The following is a 25570-nucleotide window of genomic DNA, read 5'->3' as shown; positions in this document are numbered from 1 at the left end:
TGTTAAACCATTGAAAAAACCGTTAAAAACTAAGTCTCTAACTATCGCTTCTAGTGTCATCCCCAACTATAAAGCTGTTTGCATTATCCAACACTGTCAGAAATGCTGGAAAAACGAAATTTGAAAACAATTCACCAAAGCGCGGCTTGCTGACTAAGAAACTGACATAAAACAAGGAAATAAACGGGTTAATCCTTGACATCCGAGTGAGTACTGGTGGCCCGCATCCAAATCCATCCACAATGTCCAGTTCCAAGCATCGCAAGACGGCTAAATCATCGCGCGTTCCGCCGCAGGCCAAAGAATATATCACCGAATTGGCGGATGATCGCGAATTGGAGCGATTCATGGCCTTCTCGTCGACGGCAAGTAGTGGAGCCAGCGGCAGCACCCACAGTTGTGCATTGGGAGTGATCATGCAGCCAGGACTCGTCTCCACCGCCGCCCGGGAGCATGGATCTCGGCCAGAATCGTGTCACAGGCGTCGCCTGAGGAGCAGGGAGTGTCCACTGGCCAAGGGATCATCGGATGAGCAACTTCTGAACCTGCCTCCATCATCGCCACTCAGCAAGCCCGCTGTTTCCTTAGAAATCCAGCCCAAAACCAGTGAATACACCATTATACCCATTGTACTGGACGACAACAAGCAGGCCATCATCAAACCATGTCATTATCCGTGGAGGACCTGAGGACACCCACCAAAGAGATGCATACGAAGAAGACGCAGACGCCCGAGTCCGCCTTGAAGTGCCACAAGCGCCTGGAATGGGATCCCGCCGCCGATGTGGGCTACTACAAGCGGGCGGTCTCGACCAGCAACATCAGCACCCTGGAGCGATCCGTTTTAGAGGAGTGCGGCTGGCGGCAGCCCAGCCTACTGCAGCAGCGATCCGAGACGGACCTGGACAGACTGCAGCAGGAGGAGGCATTGCCGGGGCAGGACAAGCCCACGCCACCGCCACTGGCCTCCAGCACTTTTGTCAATCGCAGCGATCGCCGCAAGCCCTTCAAACTGGGCTCATTGGGCAGTTCCCTGGGATCCAGGAAGGATGATTCGCCGGAGAATAACCGGAGCAGCGAAAGGCAGGATGATTCTGGCTGCAGCTCTAGACAAAAGGTTTCTGGCAGCATTTCAGGGAAGGAGCAGTCCTCCCCACGCAGCAGTTTCAGAAAAGAAGATGCCACAAACAGCTCAAAACACAAAGATAGCCACTTCCAATCCAGAAAAGAGGATAGCCAAGGCAGCTCTAAAAAAGAAGCTAACCAAAAAGACAGCTCCAGAAAAGACGAAGCTACCCAAAGCAGTTTAAGAAAAGAAGCTGCCCAAAGGGCTTGCTCCAGGAAAGATGAAGCTACCCAAAGCAGTTTAAGAAAAGTCCAAGCTTCCCAAAACAGCTCTAGCAAAGATGAAGCTACCCAATGCAGTTACAGAAAAGATCAAGCTTCGCAACACAGCTCCAGAAATATGGGATCCCTAAGCCACATTTCCAAAGAGGAAGACTCTCGAAACAGCACCAGAAAAGATCATATAAGGTTTAGCTCCCGAGATCTACAAGATCCGCAGAACAGTTCCCGCCGAGAATCGCTGAGTAGCTTGCGCATGGAATCACTTGGCAGTTACAGAAGAGACGACTCGAGGCTCAACTCGCAGAACAGCTCCAGAATGGGATCACAAGTCAGCTCAAGGCTGGGCGAATCCCGATCCATTTCGCGGCGGGAGTCCCAAACCACGTCACTATATGGCAGTTCGGCGGCCAGCAGCTTCGATTACCACATCTACATGGGTCAGGAGCATGGCATGGACAAGCCTGAGCAGCTGAACCAGCTGGATAAGAAACAGCTGGAAAAGGAGCCACCAAAAAAAGAGCAGGCCAAGAAAATTCAGCAGAAAGCAGAGGCTCAGGAACAGAAAGATCAGCAGGCAAGGGATCCAGAGCAGCAGAAGGAGCAGCTGGAGAAGACACAACAGGCACACAAGGATCAACGGAGGATTCAGCAGCAGGACAAGGACCAGAGAAAAGCTGAGCTGCGGGAAAGGGAGCGCGAACAGGAGCGTCAGTTCACGGCGGCCCAATTCGAGAAGATCCTGGGCAGTCGACGGCACGAGAACAAGGAGAATCGGCAACCAGAAGCCATTCCCTCCACATCCTCCTCTTCGGTGGGTATGGGATCGGCAGGTGGTCCGCAAGGAGACCTGGATCTGGGCATCGATTTGCTCTGCTCTCTGGTGAAAACGCGCAGTCTCAGCCAGGGTCAGCGAAAGAAACTGGTCAGGGACATAGCCAGGCGCATATCCAGTCTGGATTTGGCCGAATCCGGCAGCAGTTTGCGCTCCCTGCGAAGCAATCAAACTAGAGGTAAGCAAATAGTTGGCAAAAACCTATTCAACACTTAACCTGTTACCATTGCAGTGCCAACTCCTCTGCAGCGGCAAGATGTGGCCACCAATACCTCGAGAAGCTCGTCCATCACCATGCCTGTGCCCGCTCCCCGGAAGCTCGGAACAGGCGGCACACCTTCGCCACTGGCCGGCAGTTTCTCGGCCAGCGGCTCGACGACCAGTGCCTCCCACGATGTCGTCACCCAGAAGACCAATGTGCGGGAGGCGGCCTCCACGGACGCAGATGCCGAACCCTCGGATCTGCAAGAATGGCTGAATCCCATGACCCAAAGCGAAATCGAGTACGAGCGGCGTTTGAAAGGAGGCATCGATTCGGAGCGGCGGAACCAACTAAACTGGATCGACTCGGAGATTCGTCGGCTGCAGGCATTGCAACAGCTGTTGGCCAGTGTCGGGGTCACAATGCCATGCCCATCCGTGGACAAGGACCCGGCCTTGGCCAGCGATAACTTGGAGTTGCCAAGTTTGGAGCGGCGCAATGGGGGTCGGGAGCGGCCACAAGTTCACTTGCAAAAGGCAGCAACACCAGGCACTCCTTGTCCGCCAGTGAGAGTTGAATCAGTTGGTGTGCCACTAAGGGAACTGCCACCTACTCCCTCGGCTTCTTCTCTTAGCACCTCAGATCCAACAGCGCCAAAGCCACCGTCACCGCCACCACCACCATTACCACCTCATCTTGACCAGCAAAGAGCACAGCACCGCAAAAAGATGGCCACTCCTGTGCTCATTTCGAACAGCTCCTCCAGCGGCGGTGGTCGCAGCGAAAGCGTCTGCTCCTTTGTCCAGCAGAGGCAGCGACAGTTCCGCGAACACTACCAGAACCAGCAGCAGCAGCAGCAGTTGCTCTTGCTCAAGCAGCAGCAACTTTACCAGCAGCAACAGCAGCAGCAGCAGCAACTCTACAGGCAGCAGCAGCAGCAACAGCAAGGATCTACCATTCATCACCAGCAATTTCAGGTAAAAGACATGAAAGAAAGCTAAGTTTATTTACCCTTGCAGCTAATACAAAAATTTAAAACTCTTTAACACGACTGTATTTCGATTATTATATGCATATATTTAAAAACACTGAAGCTAGGTCGAATTTCCTCTGATTTTTTTTAACGTTTCTATGGGAAAACCCTTATGATATCGTTGTCCGATTTTTATAAAATTAAAGACCTAATTCTAGAATAGAAACTCATTGTTATATATCGAAGCATATTCTTATAACATCAAAAACAAAGGTCATGTATTTGTTGTGAAAAATTAAAGACACGGTTTTTAATTATTTCAGCCTGAAAAGGATTATAAAGGAACAGAAAAGTCGCCAAAAAATCATCTTTAAAAACATTTATTTTATTTCTTTTTCCAATTTTTGCAATGGGAGCTGGGTAAATTATATCGTTAAAATACTTTTTTATGAAATTAAAACCGTTATTATAACTCCTTACTCGAAGGATATTCTTATAAAATCAAATACAACCTCCTTCCGATGCTCTGATCAAGAATATATATACTTTATAGGGTAACCACATCTATAACAATTGACGGGTATAACAGGGGTATACAAAGGATATAGTCCAATGTCCTTATACTCAAGCCATCTCTTTCTTTTTCGTAGCAATGTCAGCGGCAACATTCGCAGCAAACACAACATCAACATCTGCAGCAACACGAAGCGCAGGAGCAGGAGTTGGAACAGGATCATCAGCAGCAGGAACAGGAAGAGGAGCAATACATGCAGATGCAGTACGCTCAGGCGGCGGGCAGTGGTGCGTATGCCACGTTGCCCCATTGCCTGAGCGGCAGTGCGGGCTACAGTTGTGCAGACAAGGAGCAGGCCATCTACTACCAGGTGGTCAACTCGCAGGATGGAGCGGCCAGCTATGTGCAGGCGGCCATGGTGGCCACAAGCAACGAGGGAGTCACCACCACGACCAGTTCGTCAGCCTCGATGATGTGCATCAGTTCGGAGATGTCCATACCCATGGGCAGGGTGAATACGTGCGAGACAACGACAACGACAACCACCACCCATCAGTACGATGATGTGGCCTGTCGGCGGGCGACGGAAAGGCAATCCAAGCCGGCGAGGCATCGCCATCGCCATCGACATTGCAATTCGGCCGAGAGCATCGGCATGCAGCGACAGACGCTCCAAGTGCGTCCCCGTGGCATCGCCTATGTCATCCAGTTCACGGCCACCGGCGACGGCGAAGTCCTGCCCGAAACGCGTTCCCTGCAGGACCAACTGCAGCTGGCGCGACCCGAGTTCTGTGCCAAGTCCAAGCAGCGCAAGGCCATCCTCAACCAGATGCAGATGATCCGCAATATGCGGCGACGCGAAATGGACCATCTGCTGGGCGAGAACAACAGCTTGGAGACGCTGGACAGGCGACTGCTGCAGCTGCCGCCTCCGGCCATTTGTAAGTTGTATAGTACATAAAACATACTTTTCGACTACAATTTTGACTAGTTCATTTGATAAATATTTGAAACATGCAAAAAAAAAAAAAAAGCAGGCTGCGTTAATTGGAAATTGTTTTTCAATCACTGGAAATGTGTTTTTACTCGTGTCTTTGTTACACAAGTGAGCTAAGTGTGTCAAAAACGTTTCGAGTTAATGTACACTGCTATTTCTGACCATTGTTGACACTTAAGTTACAATTTTTCTTGTCTTTAACATATATTTTGATTTACAAGCACTGCAAGAAATTAGCAGCTTTTGATTTGCTATCCTTAGCCAATTGTTTCTAAATGGTACAGTCCGCAAAAAGAAATTACATCTTAAAAGTATCAATAATGATATGTTTCTATTAAATAACAAATACCTACATATTTGTCGTTATATAGCATTTAAAGAAAATGATGTAAACAATGCAATTACAAATATTTAATGATTAAAATTATAATGGCTATAACCGATTTCAAGTTTCGAGCTACAATTTTGTAGTTGGGTAAATGATTAGTTTTTAGAAAATTACATTTAATATAAAGCAAATTTCATTCGATTTTATTTTGTATTAATTTCTCGTTTCAGCTCGCTTAAGGATATTCTCCACCAGGGAAATGAAGGCGATGACCACCAAGCGATGTCAGAGTTTGCCAGAAGTGTTGGCCGCTCAAAATCGCGAGCAGGAGGAACGAAGGCGTCGCTGCAATCGTCTGATGCGAGATGTCTTCAATAAGGTGGGTGTCCATCTTGCCTCCACACAATAAAATAATTTATAATTAATACAATTTTTATAACCCATTAGCGCCTTCAAAATCGCGTGGCCAATGGACAGCTTTCGCTGAATCACAGTAGGACAATCATCTAGCGAAGATGGATATAAGAATGCCACAAATCAACTCAAAGGACACCAAAAGTACACAACCCACCAGTTTTATTTTTTTTTTGCCATTGCTAGGCTTTTTGTTTTGCATAACACCTAATCGTTTCAAATTGTTAAACCTTTTAATCAGGTTGATTTAGTTAATAGGAAATGTTACAGTTTCTTTGGGTTACACTGTCACTAGTTAACTACTAACATAAATATGTATGTTTATTTTATGAAACCAGCATTTAACTAAATTTGTAAAGTTTTTTAATCAAATAAAAATACCATCACGGATTTGACAATGTTGTAATTAGAAAGATATGAAAAAAGAACACCCGATTCAAATTGCCTTTGTAGTGTGACCATACTCATATATTTTAAATAGTGTGGATTTGTGATTCTTCAATATACGGTCACACAGTTTGCCGCCAAATTTAAAATTCTTTGTTCTTAAGGATGCGATTGCATTATGGCTTTGGCTGTTTTTTACACCATCTTAAACGTTTTCACCTGATTCCCAATTTAACTTGAAATGTTATAGCTTATATAGGATATATATCTGAAAAAAATTACCAGACACCATCGAATAATAGGGCAATCCGAGGCAAAACTAAATCCCAATAAATAAAACCATCAATGATTATTTGTTCTTTTGTCATTATTTTATTTGAATTCAATTTGTAATCCATTCTCGATGCATGTGTCTTTCAGAGTTTACAATTAAGTACACTTTTACAGTTTTAAGTACATTTATAATCGCTAAGTACATAGTTTAATTTGTTCAGTAGTTTGTTGCTGCTGCATCCATCCACATTAAATATAACCGATATATTTGATATAATGTAGTTGTGTGCTTCATATATATATATTTAAATATATATATATATATATATATATATATAGGCATGCATTGGGTAAATTTAATTTCGTTTATTTTTGTTTAGCTTAAACAACGCTACAACGCGAAATGCTTTGGTTATTGCTGTAAGAAGTCCACTAATTTAATTATATAAGAATCATGCTTTTCGTATATTTAAATAGTTATGTATATATATTTAATATGTTTTATGTGTGTGTGTGTGTTTGGTTTATAGGCTACAGCAATAAATGAGTTTCGTTAAATAGGATCCTTAAAAAAAAAAGTGTGTCTAAGCCTAGGCTTACAAATACTACATGACTAAACGATTTCGTCTGCATTTGCCACCTTAAATTACTACGTTTTTAAGCCACGCTGCGGTTTCTCAAGGCCTCTTTCAATGTACATTACATTTTTATCATTAAATTTATATTATATATTATTATTTATTTACTTAAGTTGTGTGTGTTCATGTATATTTGTCGGTTTTGTGTCAAGTCTTTTTTTTTTTTTTGTCATGCTAAAATGTTCGTTGTTTTGTTGTCATTGCCGCTACTTAAGGCTAATTGTAAAATATGTAAAATTAAATTATATATAGCTAGGAAAAAAATATTTATATAAAAAAAAAAAATAGTGCTTGTCTGCAAAGATTTTGATTAGCTTGTTTGTTGCTTTTTGTTTGGTTGAACCTCTTAAAATAGGAGTTGGCAAAAAAAAAGGGGTCTATAAAAAAAAAAAAAAAAATTATATGGATGGCATAAAGCTCTCTATTGTTTTCAATTTTCTATGAAATAAAAGCCTGTGGCTTTTTCCATCTACAGAAAATATAAATGAGCAGCTAGCTTGTTAACCCTTTTTTTTTTTTTTGTTAAGTTTTTGTTTTAGTTTTTGTTATAGTTTTAGGTTTTTTGTTTTTTGTTTTTCCTTTTAAAGTAGACTACCATTAATGAAAACTATTTAAGCTTTGGTATGTTTGGTAAGGCGGTACTCCAGAATTTATGGCTCATCGTGGTCACTTCACTTGTTGTCCACGCCCAGCAATTTGGCGGCCTCGTCGGCGGAGGAGAGCAGTTTGTTAAGGATGCCCTGGTCGCTGATGCCAAGCAGATTGCCAATTAGATCTGACCCAGCCACGCCCACTCCGCCTACCTGCGAGGGCGTCGCCTCGCCCATATTCTCCTTGTGCTCGCCCAAACGACTGGCCCGCCACTCACTTGCCTTATCGAGCAGCTCATGCAGTTTGGGCAACTTCAATCCCAATTTTGAGCCACCATTGCTGCTGTTGTTGTTGTTGTTGCTGTTGTTGTTGCTGTTGCTGTTGTTGTTGTTGTTGCTATTGTTGTTGTGACAGCTATTCTGGTTGTTGTTGGACTGGGCACTGGACTGCACCGGAGCAGGGGTGCTGGGCGGACTGGCCACCTGCTCGTCATCGGAGCAATCGGACAGGCCGGGATTGTCGCCATTGTGGGCACGACCACTGTGCTTCTTCATGTGGCGCAGCATGCTGTGCTTTAGCGTAAATTTGCGTAGGCAGATGTCGCACTGGAAGGGCCGTTCGCCCGAATGCGTGCGCATGTGGCGACGCAGGTCCTCCGTGGACCAAAAGCGACGCACGCAAAAGGCGCACACCACCTTCCGGTTGCTGTAGTCGGGATATTTGCCCCGGCTGCCGCCGCCATTGGAGGCCAAGCCTCATCATCGGACAGCTGGGCGGGATGAGCGGAGTGGGCGGGATGGGCAGACTGGTTGGGCTGACCCGACGCCTCCAGGCTCTCGTTCTCGATGGCGCCCTTGGCCAGGAGCAAGGCAAACTCATGGGCATGGGCCAGCTTGATGTGCTCCAGGCACTGCAGTCGCTCCGCAAAGGAGCCCTCGCAGAGGTGACACTTGTAGGGCAGATCCCCGCCAGCCAGGGCATCGCTGGCTCCACTGGCCACCACGGCAGCGGCATTCATTTGGGCCGCCAGCTTCTGGATGAGCTGCTGTTGCTGTTCCCGCTCCCGCTCCCTCTCTCGCTCCTTCTCCTTCTCCAGTTGCTGCTCCAGCTCCCTTGCCCGCTCCAGCTCCAATTCACGCTCCTGCTCCCGCTTCCTCTTCCGCTCCAGCTCTTGCTCCAGCTCCAGTTCCCTCGCCCGCTCGCGCTCCCGCTCACGTTCCAGCTCCAGCTCCAGTTCCCTTTCGCGCTCCTTCTCCTGGCGACGACGCTGCTCCTCCAGCTCGATCTCCTCTACCGACTTGGGCACCGGTATGGGCTCGCTAACATCCTCGGTGGGCACATAGACGGACATGGCGGACTCGACGTTGCCATGCTTGCGCAGCAGATGCCGGTCGCAGTTGCTCTTGGTGGTGAAGAGCAGGGGGCAGTGGGAGCACTTGAAGGGCTTCTGCCCGGTGTGGGTGAGGATGTGGCGCCGCAGGGAGCTGCTCCAGGGGAACATGCGCTGGCAGTAGGGGCAGGACACCCGATTGGGGGCCAGGCTATAGGCGGACTTCTTCTTCGGTTCCGAGCCGGAGCTGCTGCTGGTCACGTCCTCGGTGCCGCTGTTGTTGCTCTCGCTGGCACTGCCGGAGGCGACCAGGCCCTCCTCGTCGCTCTGCTCCATGTGGTTGGCCACATCGCTCGGCCGGAAGTAGCTGTTGAAGCTCATGTTCTGGCTGGTGGCATTGTCCACCAGCTTGGCCACCGGCACCAGGTCTTGTGACTCATCCTTGAACGGCGAACTGGCCACTTCTTTCAGGGATTTGCCCACGGACTCGGCCTGGGCAATCATGGTCTTCAGGCTGCTGGCATTACCGGCCGGTGGCTCCTGCATGATGCTGCTGCTGCTGTCGGTTTTCTGGCCAGGATTGGCCGGGGCACTGGGCACTGGTGCCTCATGGGCTGGCTGCTCCAGCTCCAGCTTCAGCTTCAGCTCCAGTTTCTTCTCAGCCGCCGTCACCTGCTCCTCCTCTTCGTGCTCCTCAACCGCCTGATCCTGCTCCTCTTGCTCCTGGTTCATCTCCTCCTCCAGCTCCAGATCCTCCTCCTCGTCGTCGTCCTCCTCCTCCTCGAAGTCATCCACTTCCTCGACCGTCTCGTGCTCGTGCTCGTGCTCGTGCTCATTCTCATGCTCATTTCCATTCTCATCCTCATCGATGACCAGCTTGGGCTCGTCATCATCCATGGCAATGGTTTGGCTGGGCGTCTGGGGACTGCGATTGGCCAGCGGATTGGCAAAGTGCAGGAGGGGATTCCCTGCCACACTGCTGGAGCCATGGGAGAGGGCCTGCTGGAGCAGACCGGTGTTCTTGAGCTGCTGCGCCAGTATGGCGTACTTGACCTGCTCCGAAATGGGACTATGGCCATGATGATGGTGATTGCTGGCGGTGCTGCTGGCTCCTCCAGAGCCGGAGGAACCCATCACAGCAGCGGCGGCGGCGGCGGCAGCAGCAGCTGCAGCGGCGGCGGCAGCGGCGGCACTGGATGCCCCCCTGCCCCTCATCACATGGTGGCCACTGCGCTGCCTCTGGGCATAGAACTGCGGATGCTGCTGCTTCACATGGCGCTCCATGTTGGAGCGCAGCGTGAACCTGGCCGAGCAGTGTTCGCAGGCAAAGGGTCGCTCGGTGCGATAGCGTCGCTGCTTCTGCTTGGGCATCAGCACGCCATTCTTGATGACCATTTTGACGGGGCCACCGGGTGGGACTGGTACGCCCACGGCCATGGGATTGATTCGTTGATGTGGTGGACTCACCAGCGACGGCTTCTCCGTATGGCAGTTCGACTGCTGCTGCTGCTGCTGCTGCTGCTGCTGCTGCTGCAGCTGCTGTGGCGGTGGAGGTGGCGCCATGAAGGGGAAGAAGGGGAAACCCGGCGACTGCGACTGGAACATTAAGCTGCGGAACAATTGCTGCATGTACTGGGAGGCGGCATCTCCGCCAGCGCCGAATAGTTGCTGCTGGGCCAACAGCAATTGCTGCTGCTCCAGGGCGGCGCTCAGATCGGCAGTTCCGGTTGTCACGGCAGCCAACGGCGCCACTGGTGGCGCAGCCACCACGGTGGACATGGCCAATGGCAGCGGCGGCGGCGACGTGACCAGTGGCTCCGGTTTCTTGCTCAAATCCAGCACATCCATGCTAAAGTCCAGACCCTTCTCCTCGGTCAAAACGGCCGGCAACTTCTTGTCCACCAGCTGGTCCAGACTCTTGACCTGAATCTTCGAGGGCGGCTGCTGTTGGCTCAGCACAGGCGCAGCCACCAAATGGCTGCTGTCACCCATTAGCATGTGCTTCAGCTGGCAACTGGAACTGGAACTGGGACTGGGTCGCTCGGGGATCGATGGAGCTGCGGTGGTGATAGTTAGGCCAGCCGGATTTGGTGGCGGCGTGGGACTTATCGAACGGAAACTCAGGTCGGCCAGGTCATCGCCGCAGCGCAGCGACTTGGCGCCCTCGTCACAGCCATTGGCATCCTCGGCCGGATGATAGACGATGGCCCGTTTGACCTCCTCGCGACTGGTCTTGCCATGGCGATTCCTCAGGTGGCGCTCACAGTTGGCCTTGGTGGTGAAGGCATAGTTGCAGACGGCGCACTCGTACGGACGGTCGCCGTTGTGGGTGCGCATGTGGCGCACCAGGGCGGCCTTGTCGCACACCGCATAGGGGCACATGTTGCAGCGAAAGGGACCCGCCGGACCCACTGCACCCAAGTGCACACGATTGTGGCCCTTGAGGGCACGCAGATTGGGGAACACGGCGGAGCAGAGTTTGCAGGGGAATTCGCCGCGCAGCTTCATGCGGCGGAACTCCGAGGTGAAGGCATCCTGGGCCTCCTCCTCCTGGTCCCGACCATCCAGACTATACTGGCTGGAGCTGGGCGTATTCACCGACTGCTCGAAGTTGCGCAGAAAACTGGAGCTCGAGCTGGTCATGTTCAGGATGCTCTGGATGTCGGCCAGATCCTTGCTGTCCGCTGGCTCGTGTTTAATGGGCGACGGCGGATGCGAGATGGCTGTGCAGCCACTGGCCACCTTTTGCTTGAGATATAGCTGATGGAAGAAGTCCTCGCTTTGGTGGCGGATCCTCTCCTTGCGGTCCAGCTGCTCCTCATCATCATCAACATCATCATCATCATCATCATCATCATCATCACCATCATGCTGGTTATGCTGCTGCTGCTGCTGCTGATCCACCTCCTGTCGATGCAATGGCGAACTGCTGGCCCCCAGCAGCGGTGGCAATCCACCCGAGATGCCTCTGCAGCGGTGAGCCTGCAACTGGCGATGGCTGGCAAAGATCACCTCGCAATCGCGGCACTTGGCCGGAATGTCCGAGTGGCGCTGGTCCAAGTGGGCGCACAGCGAGGGCAGTGTCTCGAAGTCGGAGGCTCCGCAGGCGGGACAGCTGAGCAGCAGGCCGGAGTTGGGTCCATCCTCGAGGGAGGGCGAGGGCGAGGGTGTCCTGGAGGCGGCCCCAGAGGCACTGGCTCCGGCCAAAAGGGTGGCCACATCCGGTGTACTGGTCAGCATGGCCACATCCGCCTCATCGTCATCCTCATCCTCCTCCCTGTCCTCCTCAATCTCCTCCCTATCAATAATGTTGTTGTTTATGGTGGTCCTGGGGCGACGCTTCTCCAAATGCTCCGGCTCCTGGGCCTCATGCTCCTGCTCCTGTTGCTCCTCCTTGAGATTGTTGTTAGCCTTGTGCGAGTTGTTGTTGTTGTTGTTGTTGTTGTTGTTATTGAGGGTACTGCTGGTATGACTATGACCACTGGACACATCTGTGGAGCAGCTGGCATCACTCTCGTAGCTCTCCGCTCGTCCCGATAACGTAGTGGCCCCCAGTGGCTGTTGCTGCTGCTGCTGCTGCTGCTGCTTGGCGGGATTCTGTTGATGCTGGCGACGCTGTTGCTGCTGCTGCTGCTGCTGCTGCTGCGACTGTTGCTGCTGCTGCTGATGCGTCTGAGCAACTTGATGCTGCTTGTGGGTGCGCATGTGACGGTGCATGTTGCCATTGGTGGTGAAGGTCAGGTGGCAGTAGCGACAGTTGAAGGGTCGTTCGCCCGTGTGGACCAGCACGTGTCGGTCCAAAGACGATGCGGATGATAGCACCTGTTCATGGAGAGAGGGAAAAGGGCGGGAGAAACGGAGAAACAGGTGAGTAAACGGGGGTTACTATGGTATAGCCATTAAATACCCCAGAGCAGCTGTCTATATTCCTCAGTTACAACACTTACATACCCACCGACATCTTAGTTAGCCCAACAAGAACTCCCTTGAATACACATTGAACAAAAAAACCAATCTGATATGAAACCATATTTACAAAAAAAAAACGTATTTAATTCAACAATTTAATGCCTAATATCACCAAAAACTCCCTTACACTTAACAAAAACTAATCTGATATTAAACAATATTTAGAAAAAAAAAAAAAACTAATTTGGTTTAACCATTTATTGCCCAACATCATACCGGATTAATAATATGTTTCAGCTCAAGTCATAATTGGTAGCAATGTATGAACTATATTGTTATATTTAATGTAACCTTAATTTGTATTTATAATTTATATTTATCAAAATATTCATAGCATCTGCAATATATATATTTATTTATCAAAATAATCTATCTCGGTCAAAAAAAAAAAAAACGATTTTGTTTGATTTTAACCTTGTTTATAGCTACACATCATTTTAAATAATTATGTTTGTACCCATCAATTATCAAGTAAATACATTTAAAACGTTTTAAAAGCATTGCGATTTAAAATTAACTTTTTTTTTACAACCATTACTTATTATCAATGCATTAATATGCCCCCTGAATATTCTTTTTTTTTATGTTCTGCTTTTATTAACATAATTTGTAATTTGTTTAATTTTTTTTATTTGGATATTTCAAACATAATTTTTTCTTTTAAGTTGTGATCTATTGAACTATTTCAGTTACTGAGTGATTCCCATTTCTGTTTTCTTTTTCAAATGAATAAATATTGTCTAAGGAGTAATATTATGATTTGAATAACTGAATAGACATAACCCCCAATTGAATGGGCAGGATGACTCACCTTGGAGCAGATGCGGCAGGTGAAGTTCTCGGTGTCGCCGTTGGCATAATTGTGGCACCGGATGTGGTTGGTGAACTCGTGGGGCGTGGCCGAGACCACCTCGCAGATGGGGCAGACGTACTTCATGTGCTCATCCCCCGCTCCAATGCCACTCTCGCCGCTGGAGAGGCACAGGCCCTGCGGCGAGGAGCCCCCCGATCCGGCACTGCTACTGCTGCTGCTGCTGCTGTTGTTGCTACTGGTCGAGTTGCAGTTGGAGTTGGAGGCAGTTGGCCCAGATGCGGGCGCCCCGGCAGCGGGATTGGCAGTGGTGTTGGCAGCACTGCTAGTGCTGTTCCCCAAATAGCCACTACTGTGGGCCGTACTGCTGGCATCCACGAAACCCGATTCCGAGAGACTTCCCGCCGAGCGATTGAGACGGAACTTTTTGCGCAGCGAACTGGCATCGCCACTGCTGTAGTCCACCACAATGGAGGCCTGGGTGGCGCCACTGCGTCGCTGCTTGTGCCGTCCCAGACTTCGCGAGGGCACCACCTCCTCCTGATCCTCCTCCTCGTGCTCGTCCTCGTGATCCTCCTCCTCCTCGTCCGTTAGCAGATCCTGCTGCAGATGATTCAATTGCTGATGCTGATGCTGCAATTGACGGAGTTTACGCTTGCGCGATGTGACAATCGCCAATTCGTGGGGCGTTGATGTGGTCTGTGTGGAGCCAGGGCCACCACTGCCCACCAGTTTCTTGGGCGTGCGACCCAGATCGAGGTGCTCCAGCGAGGATTCCGAGGTGGTGGAGTCCCGCCGCTGACGCTCCATCTCAGATTCCGCTGCCGTGCTGTTGTTGCTGTTGTGCTGCTGCTGCTGCTGCTGTTGCTGTTGCTGTGCGGCGAGCATTTTGCCAAAAAGAGTTTGGTCAACTGAGAGCTACTTGTGCGAAAGAAAATTGGAAGAAAAAAGGACTCTTAGTTGTTGGTAAAATAAAGTCACCATGACTGTCAAATAAGTCTACCCTTAGAGTGTTGTACACCTAGTGTTTGTAAATTCTTTTAAGATCCAGAAAGTATCAAAAAAGTATAAACATACATAAAGACAATCAAAGAAAAAAGTCTCATAAAATGTTAACACAAGAGGAGAGTACTCTCAATTAAATCCCTCCAAAATTATGAATAAATTTTAAAAATAAATTACAAACTTTAAGCAGCCCCAGCATCAAACAATTATAAATTAATACTTCACAATATATATATTTGAGATATTTTTTAAAAAGCTTTTGTAGAATGTTGAAGATTTAGAGGGAAGAATTCATCATCATTATAATTGTATACTTTCACTGTAATAAGAGTAGCTCTTTCTAAACATCATCTAGAGTTGAAATGATAACAAACGCATGAAAATCGAGAGATCCCTTGCATTCCCAAGTCTTCGGTTGTCGCGTAATTCTACACTAAATCTTCAGACTCATAAACAGCTGGTCGTACATGACTAACGAAATCCAGGAAAGTAAACAATGCTTAAAACAGAAGCCAGTTAAGCGTGTTCTTCAGAAGCGGCAATAAGAAGAATTCGCGACTATTGCCAGTGCATTTGCCGAAAGGTGCTAAGAATTGAATCCAATACGCATCTGGCAGTGCCGCAGATTGGAATCCAATACGCATCTGGCAATGCCCCTCCTGACGCCTATCGAAATGTGGGCACGCTCATTAGCATTAACCGTTATCAAGGCTATGACTATAAGTGCTTGTATTTTGGGTGTATGGATCAGTTTGGAAATCCTAACTTCCCACCGAAAAAACAAATAAAAAAAAAACCTCAGAGGCTGATCAAAAATTTCTACCGATAACGAGCCCACCGTTCGCTATATGTACGAGTATATCATTTTTTTTGGATGTGTGTTAGTTGTTTGTTGTCCATTGGCTTTCGGTTTGGCCTTTCATTTTGGTTGGCTGATTTCAATTTCGCCGTGAGTCATGAAAAGTCATTGAGATAAAGACTCCCTGCCAAATATTTTTTTTGGGCGGAGAATCGGTAGGCGATTTTTTGAAAAATTCACACCTTTATGACCCTGGGAATCCTCAATGAACGAGTTCTGGTGGTCAGTGAAAAACAAATTTCTAATCAAGTGATATGATGTGAAGTGAGCCGTTTGACATGCAGAGCAACCCGGCAATATTAAACAGATCATCAATCTGCATTAACCCTCTAAACGGGGTCTCATCATCCCCGAATGTTTGGGTTTTTCGCCGACTCGGACTGTGTCAAAGTTCAAGGGTTTTGGCATTGGTCATGGGTAATTTTTTGACCCAGCTAATTGCAGGCAGAACTTGACCCAAAAAAACTGATGGAAGGGGTTTATAATAGGGGACGTTCTACGAATTAAAATGTATACAAATATTTGAAATCAATTTCTCGAGCTCATTGGTAAATGTATTATTTGACTTATTTTAAATCCATTTTGAAGACTGTTGGAAAGCGGTTTTCCTATTGATTCCAATCAATAATTATATTTATGTTGGGAAGAGCTAAACTTTTGAATCTTTAGATGTTACAATACAATTCAAAATAGTTATTGCCTTTTAAGTGATTGCTTTTACAATTATTAAAAAATTCTTTAATAATCTGTTTTAGACAATTGTAAACATATTTTCTTAGCTTTTTCTGTCAATAATTGGTCTTTTTGAGAATCTCGAAGATATTTGTTTAAAAGCTAACCCTTAGATCTATTCCAATATTATCCTTTTGTTAATCCATGTTTTTCAGCTTGAATGGGCATTCAAAACAACAAACACTCACACACAGCACAATAACAAAATAAATATATGCTTTCATCCAAAATAAACACAGTAAAAAATTACCTTAGTGAATATTTAGTTGTGAAATTTGTTCAACAATTGCGACGGCATTCCAACTCCGGATTTCGCACTTTGAAAACAATTTGGTTGGGTGGTGTTTTTGTAGAATATGTTTTCAATATTTTTGTAGTTTGTTTGTATATTATTTTAAATAATATTTGTGATAGCACTTTCTGGGTTCACTTTGTTTTATGCACTTTTCTTTGGCTTTTAAGCTTATGTATTCCAAGATTCCCAATGGTTTTTGAGTGGTAACTTAAAAAAAATGTATTTTCTTCGGGGAGTAGAATTAAGAAATTCTGTTTGTTATTTTGTTTTTTTTTTTTTCTTATTTTAAGTAAGTTATTTTGTGTGTTTTTCTCTGCTTTTCTGAAGCGCCGCGCACGAGTTTTGTTTTTTTTCTGTGAGCGCAGCCGCAGCGCACCGATTCGGCAGATGAAAATCGACTGGTAGATGTATCTACGAAGCCTATATTTATAAAAGCGCACTCGTTCTGCCGACGCCGACTGCGTCGCAGGCTGCGCTGCCGACTGCGCAGCCCGCGAGAGCGAAAACGCGTGAGAGCGGGAGGGAAAAACTACGAAGAGAGCGCTCTCTCCTGAAAATGAATGATGTATATACGACATCATACGAGAGCGTCTTGCGTTTTTACGTCTGTGTGTGCGTTAGATAAAGACGCTGACAGAGACGTCGACTGCGCTGCTCTTGAGCGGCGGCAGCGCAGCTTGGATTTTGGTTTTGGCTTCTTTGTTGGATTTTTCTTTTTCCTTCTCTTTCCGACTTCTTCGTTTCAATTTTATTTTTTTTCGGGCACAAATAGGATTACACACGCATGTGAGAGCGAGAGGGTGATATGTTCCATCTTCCAGGAGAAAATAAGAGGGCAGAAAACTTTAAAGAAAGGTGGGGAGAAGAGTAAAGAGAGGAGCAATAGGAAGACTGGATTCTCAAATAAAATTGTATTTCTTCTTTTGAACAATTCAGGAAAATATGTTGTTTAAACTTTTATCTACCATTCTTTAATGAATAAATAAAACATTGAAACAATAAAAACTCTTCTTACAATTATTTATTTATTCCAAAAACTAATAAAATTAAAAAAAAATTTCCAAATCAATTTAACCCTTATATTTTTCTGCTTCTAAAAGTATCTTAGCAAAATGAATATTAAACCTAGATGGAAACCACTTCCACCGGAAACTTTGATAAAAGTATTAATAACCGCATTTATGATAAAATTGATTTAAGCGTGTATAGATAAGAAAAACAAAATTTAAACAAATCCAGTAACCTAAAGCTTTTTTTTATTCGCATTAAGCTTAAATTTAAACAACAAACAAAAACCGGTGAATAGTCGATTTAACCGAAAAGTAAACTTATAATATACATGAAATTAAATTAAAATGGCAATTAATCCGTTTATAATCCAAATAAAATAACTACAATAACATATATGATAATATATTCTTTTGTAGATATTTGTAATATTTGTGTACTAAAATATATTACAACCCCAAATATTATATTTTTTTTTTAAATTTGATTTAACCAAAAGGATGTTTTAAGCCTATATTGTTAAGAAAATTTAGAGAAGCATACTGCAATAATATTTATAATTTAATTAAAACAAGCAGAACCATTTTGTATTTTTGGGTACATCCCGTTGCCATTGGCCACGATATATGCACATCTATCTTTTGACATCCACAGATACAGATACATTTACAGCCGCACATCCATATCCATTAACCCCCGAGCGGACACTTCCTGGGCAGTTCCTCAACCTTAACCTCTAACTTTGCTCAGAACGGAAGTCGGAGACGATCGGTTCTCGTTTTGGTCCCTCTTCACCATTTCACCTTTTCAGGGTGCGTCATCAACCATCGAGCAGCATTAAAATTAACATTAATGCACTGGAAAAAAATTGCATTTCCCTAATTATAAAATATTAAAAAACAGTAAGATAGAAGGGGGATTTCTAAAAAAAAAAAAAGTACAACAGTAAGAGATTATATTTTATATCTTTGTTATCCACTTATTTTCATTAATTCAACTTAGTGGCCAGTTTTGTTAAGTTTTTGATAATATACATATATACAAATTTAGGTGAAATATAATATAAAAAAGTTTGTTATTTTATTTAATGTATGTAGCCAACACAATAGTTTGTTATAAGTTTTCTTATTTGGTAAAAACAAATTTTTGTTTTACATAAAGTACCCTATTTTTTCTCAGTGTCTTCAATGAAAAAGCAACAACGTCGTCGTTACAGTTGACCGCCTTATACAAATTATAAAAAAGGAAGACGAGAGGTCAACTTAAAAGAGTGTCAGCTGCCGAAAGAATGTAAATTAGGTGACCAACCCTTCAGCATCTTCCCCAAAATAAAATCGATGCATTCAATCGATTCTCCACTCAGAAAAAATAAATAAAAAATATCGACACGTAAAACAATTGTAACAACTGTGCAGAAGTATAAATAAAAATAAATGAACAAAAAAGTACAATGCAAGCAAAAGAAAAATAAAAATAAAAAAAGGCGAAATTGTGCAAAAAATGCAGCAAGAGTTCAATACACTCGCCCACTCACCAATACTTCTTAATTCACACCGACACGAACACGCGCCCCTACGCACACACACACACCGTCGCACACACACACACACACAGCGACACGTGCAACGCGCTGTTTGTACACAATTTAATAATATTTACGTTTTATTTATAATGAACTTGAAAAATTCGCACAGTGGTTCAGCAATTATGAAAGAACTCAAAAAAAAATTTAATAATTTTATTATGTATTGAAATTATTATTTACAAATTGGATTGTTTTAAGAAAATATTTTTCAACAAGAATGTATTAAATGAGTTAAAGTGGTATTTGTTTTTTACAAGCCCTTTTGGATATTATTAAATCCCCATGTGAAAATGTTTAAAATAATAATATTGTTGATTGCAAATATATTTTAAAGTTTAGAATATAAATTTCTTTAGTTCTCAAAGTAATTTACAAAATAATACAAATTTCTGAACAATCGAATTTCTTTAAAACCAAATCGAAAAATTCAAATCACATTTCCTTGTCCTTTGTCTAGAAATATTAATTATTAAGATATAAAGATACAAAAAAACTTTATAAAAATCTTTCTTCCAATTTTTTCTTGATTTTTATTGCAAAATTGTATTTGACCATAAAAAAAATGGTATAGCGATCAAACAGATACTTTTCCTTAGTTTTAAAATTCATGCGTCACTGTTTCTTATTTTTTTGAGTTGGTTGCGCATGCGCGTGGGTGGCACAATAAACACGATAGCAACATATAATGGTAATGGCAATGCGTGTTAAATAAACATTAAAAAAAAGCGACCAGATATTGCATTTCTGCCATATGCAAACAGCTGAGTTTCTGTAACAATTTCCCTTTTCAATTTAGCCGTTCAATGGAAACGGAAAGTGTCGGCGGGTACGAATAACAGTAATGTGCAGTCGCCGCAAAAAAAAAAAAAAAAAGTAAAGAAGCAAAAGCCGAGCAGCATTAACATTTAATTGCAAACATTTAGTTAGCATTTAGTTTAGCATAAAACAAATAGCAAACAATGCGAACAACTAAAAATCCCACGCTCTGCTCTTCAACATTGAAAAACTCCCTCGCACTCTTGCTCCATATATTTTCCTCTTTATCACTCTGTTGTAGTTTTTTTTACAGAGAAATAATTTCTTGTTACTATAAATTTACAAATAATCTAGATTTAATTACATAAATCTATTTATTTTTTAATTCAAAAGCTATCATATATTTTTTAAGAACAATAATCCTGGAAATCTGGGCATTCTTTTATTTTTATTAAATTATAACAAGTGTAAGGAACCACAGCTCAAAAATAATAGATATTATACATTTAATAATGTAATATTTAATATTAAAAAAATATGTATATAACACGCTTTAATTTTTGCATTAATATTTTGCAAATATTAAGTTTTAAATTTGCTATGTATATCTTAGATTATTTGTATATTTAATGTTGTTATAATTATTTTCAGTGTTGGCCATTTATATGTTTTTTCTGTCGCAGCAATGCCTGAAATTCACTTTCGTTTTAATTTTTTTTTTAATTCATTTAAGCAAAGCCAGAGAGTCATAATTGTTTTAATTCGCACTCGTTTGTAGTTTTGTTTAATGCGTTTAAGGGGTGTTATTGTTATTGCTGTTGTCACCAGTGACATGTCAAGGTGACTGGGCACCCACCGCCACCCACTTACACCCACTCACCCACAAAAACAAAAAAAAAAAAAAGCTCGTCCAACTGATAATTATTATTGAAAAGGCGCACGCCGTAATTTTTGTTATTTTGTATTTTTCTTTTGTATTTCTGCTTTTGCTGAAACTTTGGCGGCAAAAAAAGCTAAATACAACGGCAAAATAACAATAACTATGACCAGCCAAACGGCTTGTTTAATAATAACAATAAAGGCAGAAAAAAACCACAGAAAATCGTAAAGAACAGAGTGTTGAAAGAGTGTTAAAACGTGGACACACCCTAGAATTGAAAAATGGTTTATTAATTGTGTTTTGTTTTTTTTTTTAATTATAAATATACCGCTTAAATCTTTAATACAAGTTTTAAAATAATTAAACTTAAGGTTACATTTTGAAAAAAAAAGATGTTTATTTTTTTTTATCTTAGGCAGGATTTGAACTCGGGTCTTTGGTTACCTTTAAAAAAAAGTATATATTTTAGCTTTTATATGATAAAATTTTAGAAGCTTTTTTTTTTTTGTCATTTGCTCTTAACAACAAACCCTTGATTAATATGCCCCACCAATACAGGGTATTACGCGACTTGTGGCCAAACAAATGCCGTTAGCTAGTAGAATGCGTCAGTTCGCAGTTTGCTTTTTGGTGAAAATCCCCGACAACTTGTTTTTGGGTTGGGGTTACGGGGACTGGGTGCATGCTGTTTATTGCCACAAATAAAAATAGATATATAAATCCGCACAAATATGTGACACAACAAGTGGGCGAATGGGTCGGGCCCACTTTTTCCAACCAAAAGGGTATTGCAAATGTATTGGATTAGAAGGAAGTTGATTGCAGTTTCAATTCGTTTTGGAGGAAACCACTTCAATATGCGATACGGATCGAGATAATAATTCTGTCTAAAATGTCGCACTCCAGGTAAACTGAACTCTTTAGACTTTACAATGACTGGAATTAAATGTTACACTTTTAAATTTAATTAATTCTTAATAGATACAAATCTATTCATATATGTATACTTTTCCTGCTAAGCTTACAACTTAAATAAATCCATACTATGATTAGTTAAATAATTTCATCACTAAGATGATGGAAAACTCATTTCAATGTATTCGAAATATCATGCTGATATGCCACCACTTAAAATGTTTTTGTTTTTAATGATCTGGTATTAATCTAAAGTAGTAAGACGTGTTTTTGCTTGGAGATTTCTTTTTTTTTTTTTGTTTACGTGTTTAATATTGCATTTATTACTTTATTGCTTAAGATTATGGAAGTTTTATGTCCTTTTTTATAAGTAAAATGTTTTTTAAATAATTGCCCTTATGTTTCATATCAAATTCTTCCGTTACTTGGTTTTTTTTGATGACTTGGTTAGCATTAATAATATTTATTGCCCAACCGTTCATGGTTCGACGACACTCGAAAACTCAGACAGAGTCTGCACAGGAGCTAAGCTCGTTAGAAACCAATTGACTTTGCCGGATCAACGACACTCCCAGAGACCTGGCTCTCAGGAAAACTCATGACCCGGGTCTGCAAATGCCCGAGTCTGGCCATAATTTGGCCATTGTGCACCCAGGGGATATTGAGTTTCAGATGGTTTGGCTAACAATTGTCGCCGATTAGCGCACGCGCCGCGTTTCCTCAAGCAGGTAGAACATGCATGTTATGGCATTATACATATATCTATGGTATATTATATTTTCAGTTCCCCCAGAGACTGGCTTTTATGATACTGCGGCCGGCGACGGGAATTATGACGGCGGCAAATCAATAGATGGATGGATATGGATGGATGGTTTGCTGGTGCAACACCGCGGCCATATCACTAAATCATGCCCAACGGGAATTGATTGCCCCGTGATGAATAATTCCGAAACGCCGAGCGTACGTCTTGCCGGGCTCTTGAGATAAGGTGTACGTCCCGTCCATTTCATGTTCATTAGTTGGCCACTCTCGTATCTTGGTTTATTTTGGGGGTTTTCCAGCGTGAAAGACCTCGTGCCGTCGTGTGCTAATTTCGTCAGGCGCCGAATGCATCGATCCTCGATCCATCCGTCTAATCACTTTACATTTACAATATACATACCTCTTCTTTTTGGATTGACTATTGTGCATCACCATCATGCTCAGTGGCCTTCGGTTGCTGCTTTCTATCTGCAGAACAAAAAACTGGACGAAAGTTCAGTTTTTAATGCAGATATTGAAATCTATATATTATACTTTGAATTAATAACTTATTTCTATCTATCTAGAAAACCAATTTAAATACTTCAGAAAAACGAAAATAAAGGAAAATTAAGGATTCGCATTATAAACCAATTTGAATCCAACATGCAAGATAGATTACTTATTATTTTTCTTGGATTACTTTTATAATGAGTATATTAAATTTATAAGGAACAAGCAAAGTAGAAATTTCCTCAAATATATGTATGAATTAAAGTTATACATCTAAAAAGTTTGGGTATAAAAAATCACTCCTATTCAAGAGTGGCCATGAATCAGAAGTGTCCAGTGCAGCGCCACATCCATCTACATCGTCATCGTCATCGTCATCGTCATCGTCATCAAACGAGTTCATTTAGTATCGAAAGGCAACCCAATCTCCCCGGAGGAGCACCTCCATATCGACGATAAGCAGCTGGAGCTCGAACATACGTATAAATACTATACAGATCGATAGGAAACCATCGAGTACTTCGCTCGAAACCGCTGTCGAACACACTCACTACCCAAGTTCTGCTAACTCGATTGTGGTTTCACATTATCTGGGATCAGTGGAATTTTGTGAAAAGTATCGGTGTATGCGGTACAAGGGGGTGTCCAAAAAAAAAAAAAAAAACAACAATAAAACAACAGAAAAAAAAATGTAAGGAAAAACGCTTTGTAAGATCTATCAGCACTTAGTCAGCGGGCAAGCAAAGGTGTGCGGTTGAGATAAGCGGGGGAGTTTCGCATGATTCTTCAAAGGTGATCCATGGTTTTGGGGTGTACGACTCTGTTGTGGGAGTCATCTAAAACTTTATGGTTACTTTCAGAGGAAACCCTACGCTCCTAAATTTGCCCACGATGATTCATCTTTGTTTACGGCTTGGAAAATGTTTTGCTAACAGGTGATCGCAGTTGTGATTTGATGATCGTGCATCCGAAATGGTTATCTCTTACAGGTGTCTTATGTCTTGTTCTTTTCTGTTGATCACAGCAGTCTTTAATAAGTAGAATTTGTTTTTTATAAGATATTTACAATTAAAGCAGGTATTATTTTGTGATTACTTCATTTAAAATGTAATCATTTAATAAGTCATCCTTTTCCAGTTTTGATCGAGATTGCTTAATGCCTTGGATAAAAAACCAGAATATCACGGATAGTATTCTTTAGGAAGGTCTTCGCATAACTTCTAACTCTATTTCTGTTGTATTTCCTCACTGATTACGATCCGCGATCTTTGAGTTAAGATAAAATAATGCCGCTTGTTATCTAATGGGCCATATGAGTTACAGTTCCCAAAATCGTCTGGGCTTATGTTTCAGTTTCCGCTTTTTTCACCTCTAAGACCCATCCCATCCTATGATCACTTTCGTCGCGACTGTAACCTTGACGGCGATGATCGTGTGGCCTACTACTACGACTTTGGATTGGATTGTTTGGCCAGCGTTTTGGGCTTTGATGTTCTGATGTTTCGATGTTCCAATGTGGATGTGTTTCCCACAGTTTTTCACCGAGAGCGAAACACAAGCCTTATCAGGCAATAAAAATAATAAAACCCAGCGAGCGAGCGGCGTCGATTGCAAGATTTATATTTATCACAACGCCAACAGATACAGATACAGATACAGATACAAATACAGATCACCGTCATTGGAGTCTGGTACTCCTATTGTTACCGGTCTCTTCACTGAACACAAAAAGTACGAAATGTTCACAGGCTAAAACCTTGAATAGATTTGATCATATTAATTTTTTTTTTCAAAATAATAAATATTTTAAATTTTAAGCTGTTGAATATCCGATATTTTAATTTTTAATTTTTATTCTGCACATATTTACCATTATTCTAAATCTCACTATAATATATTATTCCATCCCCTATTTAAATGTTATACTCTTGTATATGTATATAACATCATTTTTAATCCTTTGTATTATATTGTACCTCAACAAATATTAACTATTTCAATGCTATTCAAGTCTACCTTTTTTAAAATTCAGCATATTTTATAATGATATAAAATGATTAATAACCCTAATATTTTAAATAACTAAACAACTGAATTTTAAAAAACATATTTTAATGAACTTACTGGTTCTCAAAACTTGCTTTATTTTTAAAACAATATTGAACATTTATTTAAGTTAATTTGTTGTTTTGTCTGTTTAATTAATTTCCCTTCTCTCTTTTCTTATCAAAATCCATCTTAAGAACATGAAGAAGAAGAATAGCCCAAGAGATGAGCTTACGAAACCGTTATTCCACGATTAAAAGCTCGTCCCCTCTCTAATCCTCTCCTTCTCTCAGTTTTCAGTGTTCACTCTCGCGGCATAGACGCAGCCTCCGTGAAAATTGCAAATTAATTTAATTTCGTCGTATTTCGCTGTCAAAATGTTTTAAAAGTGCAATATTTAACAAGTTTAAAAGTGGTTGCAGTAATATTAAGCAAGTTACAATGAAAATTTCGCGTTTAAATGGTTAAATTGTTTTTTTTTTGCAGGCGACGCCATTTTACTGGAAGGCTATCAGCATCCAGTTTTCTTATGCTGCCTTTCCATGAAAATATGGAATTTCTATTATTTCGGTTTATTGAAAGTTCCTAAACGGCTCAAAAAGCAATATTCATTGCAATCACAAATG

The 25570-nt window shown here is 42.8% G+C and overlaps 2 protein-coding genes across 2 annotated transcripts; one reads left to right on the top strand and one right to left on the bottom strand.

Moving 5' to 3' along the window:
- The first annotated feature begins 94 nt into the window (after nt 1–94).
- Nucleotides 95–6138, top strand: LOC128260622 (centrosome-associated protein Alms1a-like). Its single transcript, XM_052993765.1, is given in 6 exon segments — nt 95–654; nt 657–2357; nt 2412–3358; nt 4005–4809; nt 5424–5572; nt 5641–6138. Coding segments are annotated over 6 exon segments (4077 nt in total). The 5' UTR covers nt 95–242; the 3' UTR covers nt 5704–6138.
- Nucleotides 6139–6343: 205 nt separating this feature from the next.
- Nucleotides 6344–16891, bottom strand: LOC128260595 (uncharacterized). The gene is given in 4 exon segments (XM_052993735.1): nt 6344–8248; nt 8251–12648; nt 13607–14524; nt 16453–16891. Coding segments are annotated over 3 exon segments (5958 nt in total). The 5' UTR covers nt 14495–14524; nt 16453–16891; the 3' UTR covers nt 6344–7576.
- Nucleotides 16892–25570: the final 8679 nt, after the last annotated feature.

This window comes from Drosophila gunungcola (genome assembly GCF_025200985.1).
Source record: "Drosophila gunungcola strain Sukarami chromosome X unlocalized genomic scaffold, Dgunungcola_SK_2 000034F, whole genome shotgun sequence".
NCBI classification, from domain to species: Eukaryota; Metazoa; Arthropoda; class Insecta; order Diptera; family Drosophilidae; genus Drosophila; species Drosophila gunungcola.
Note: the sequence above shows the minus strand (reverse complement) of the source record. Positions and strands in the feature narration are given on the sequence as shown.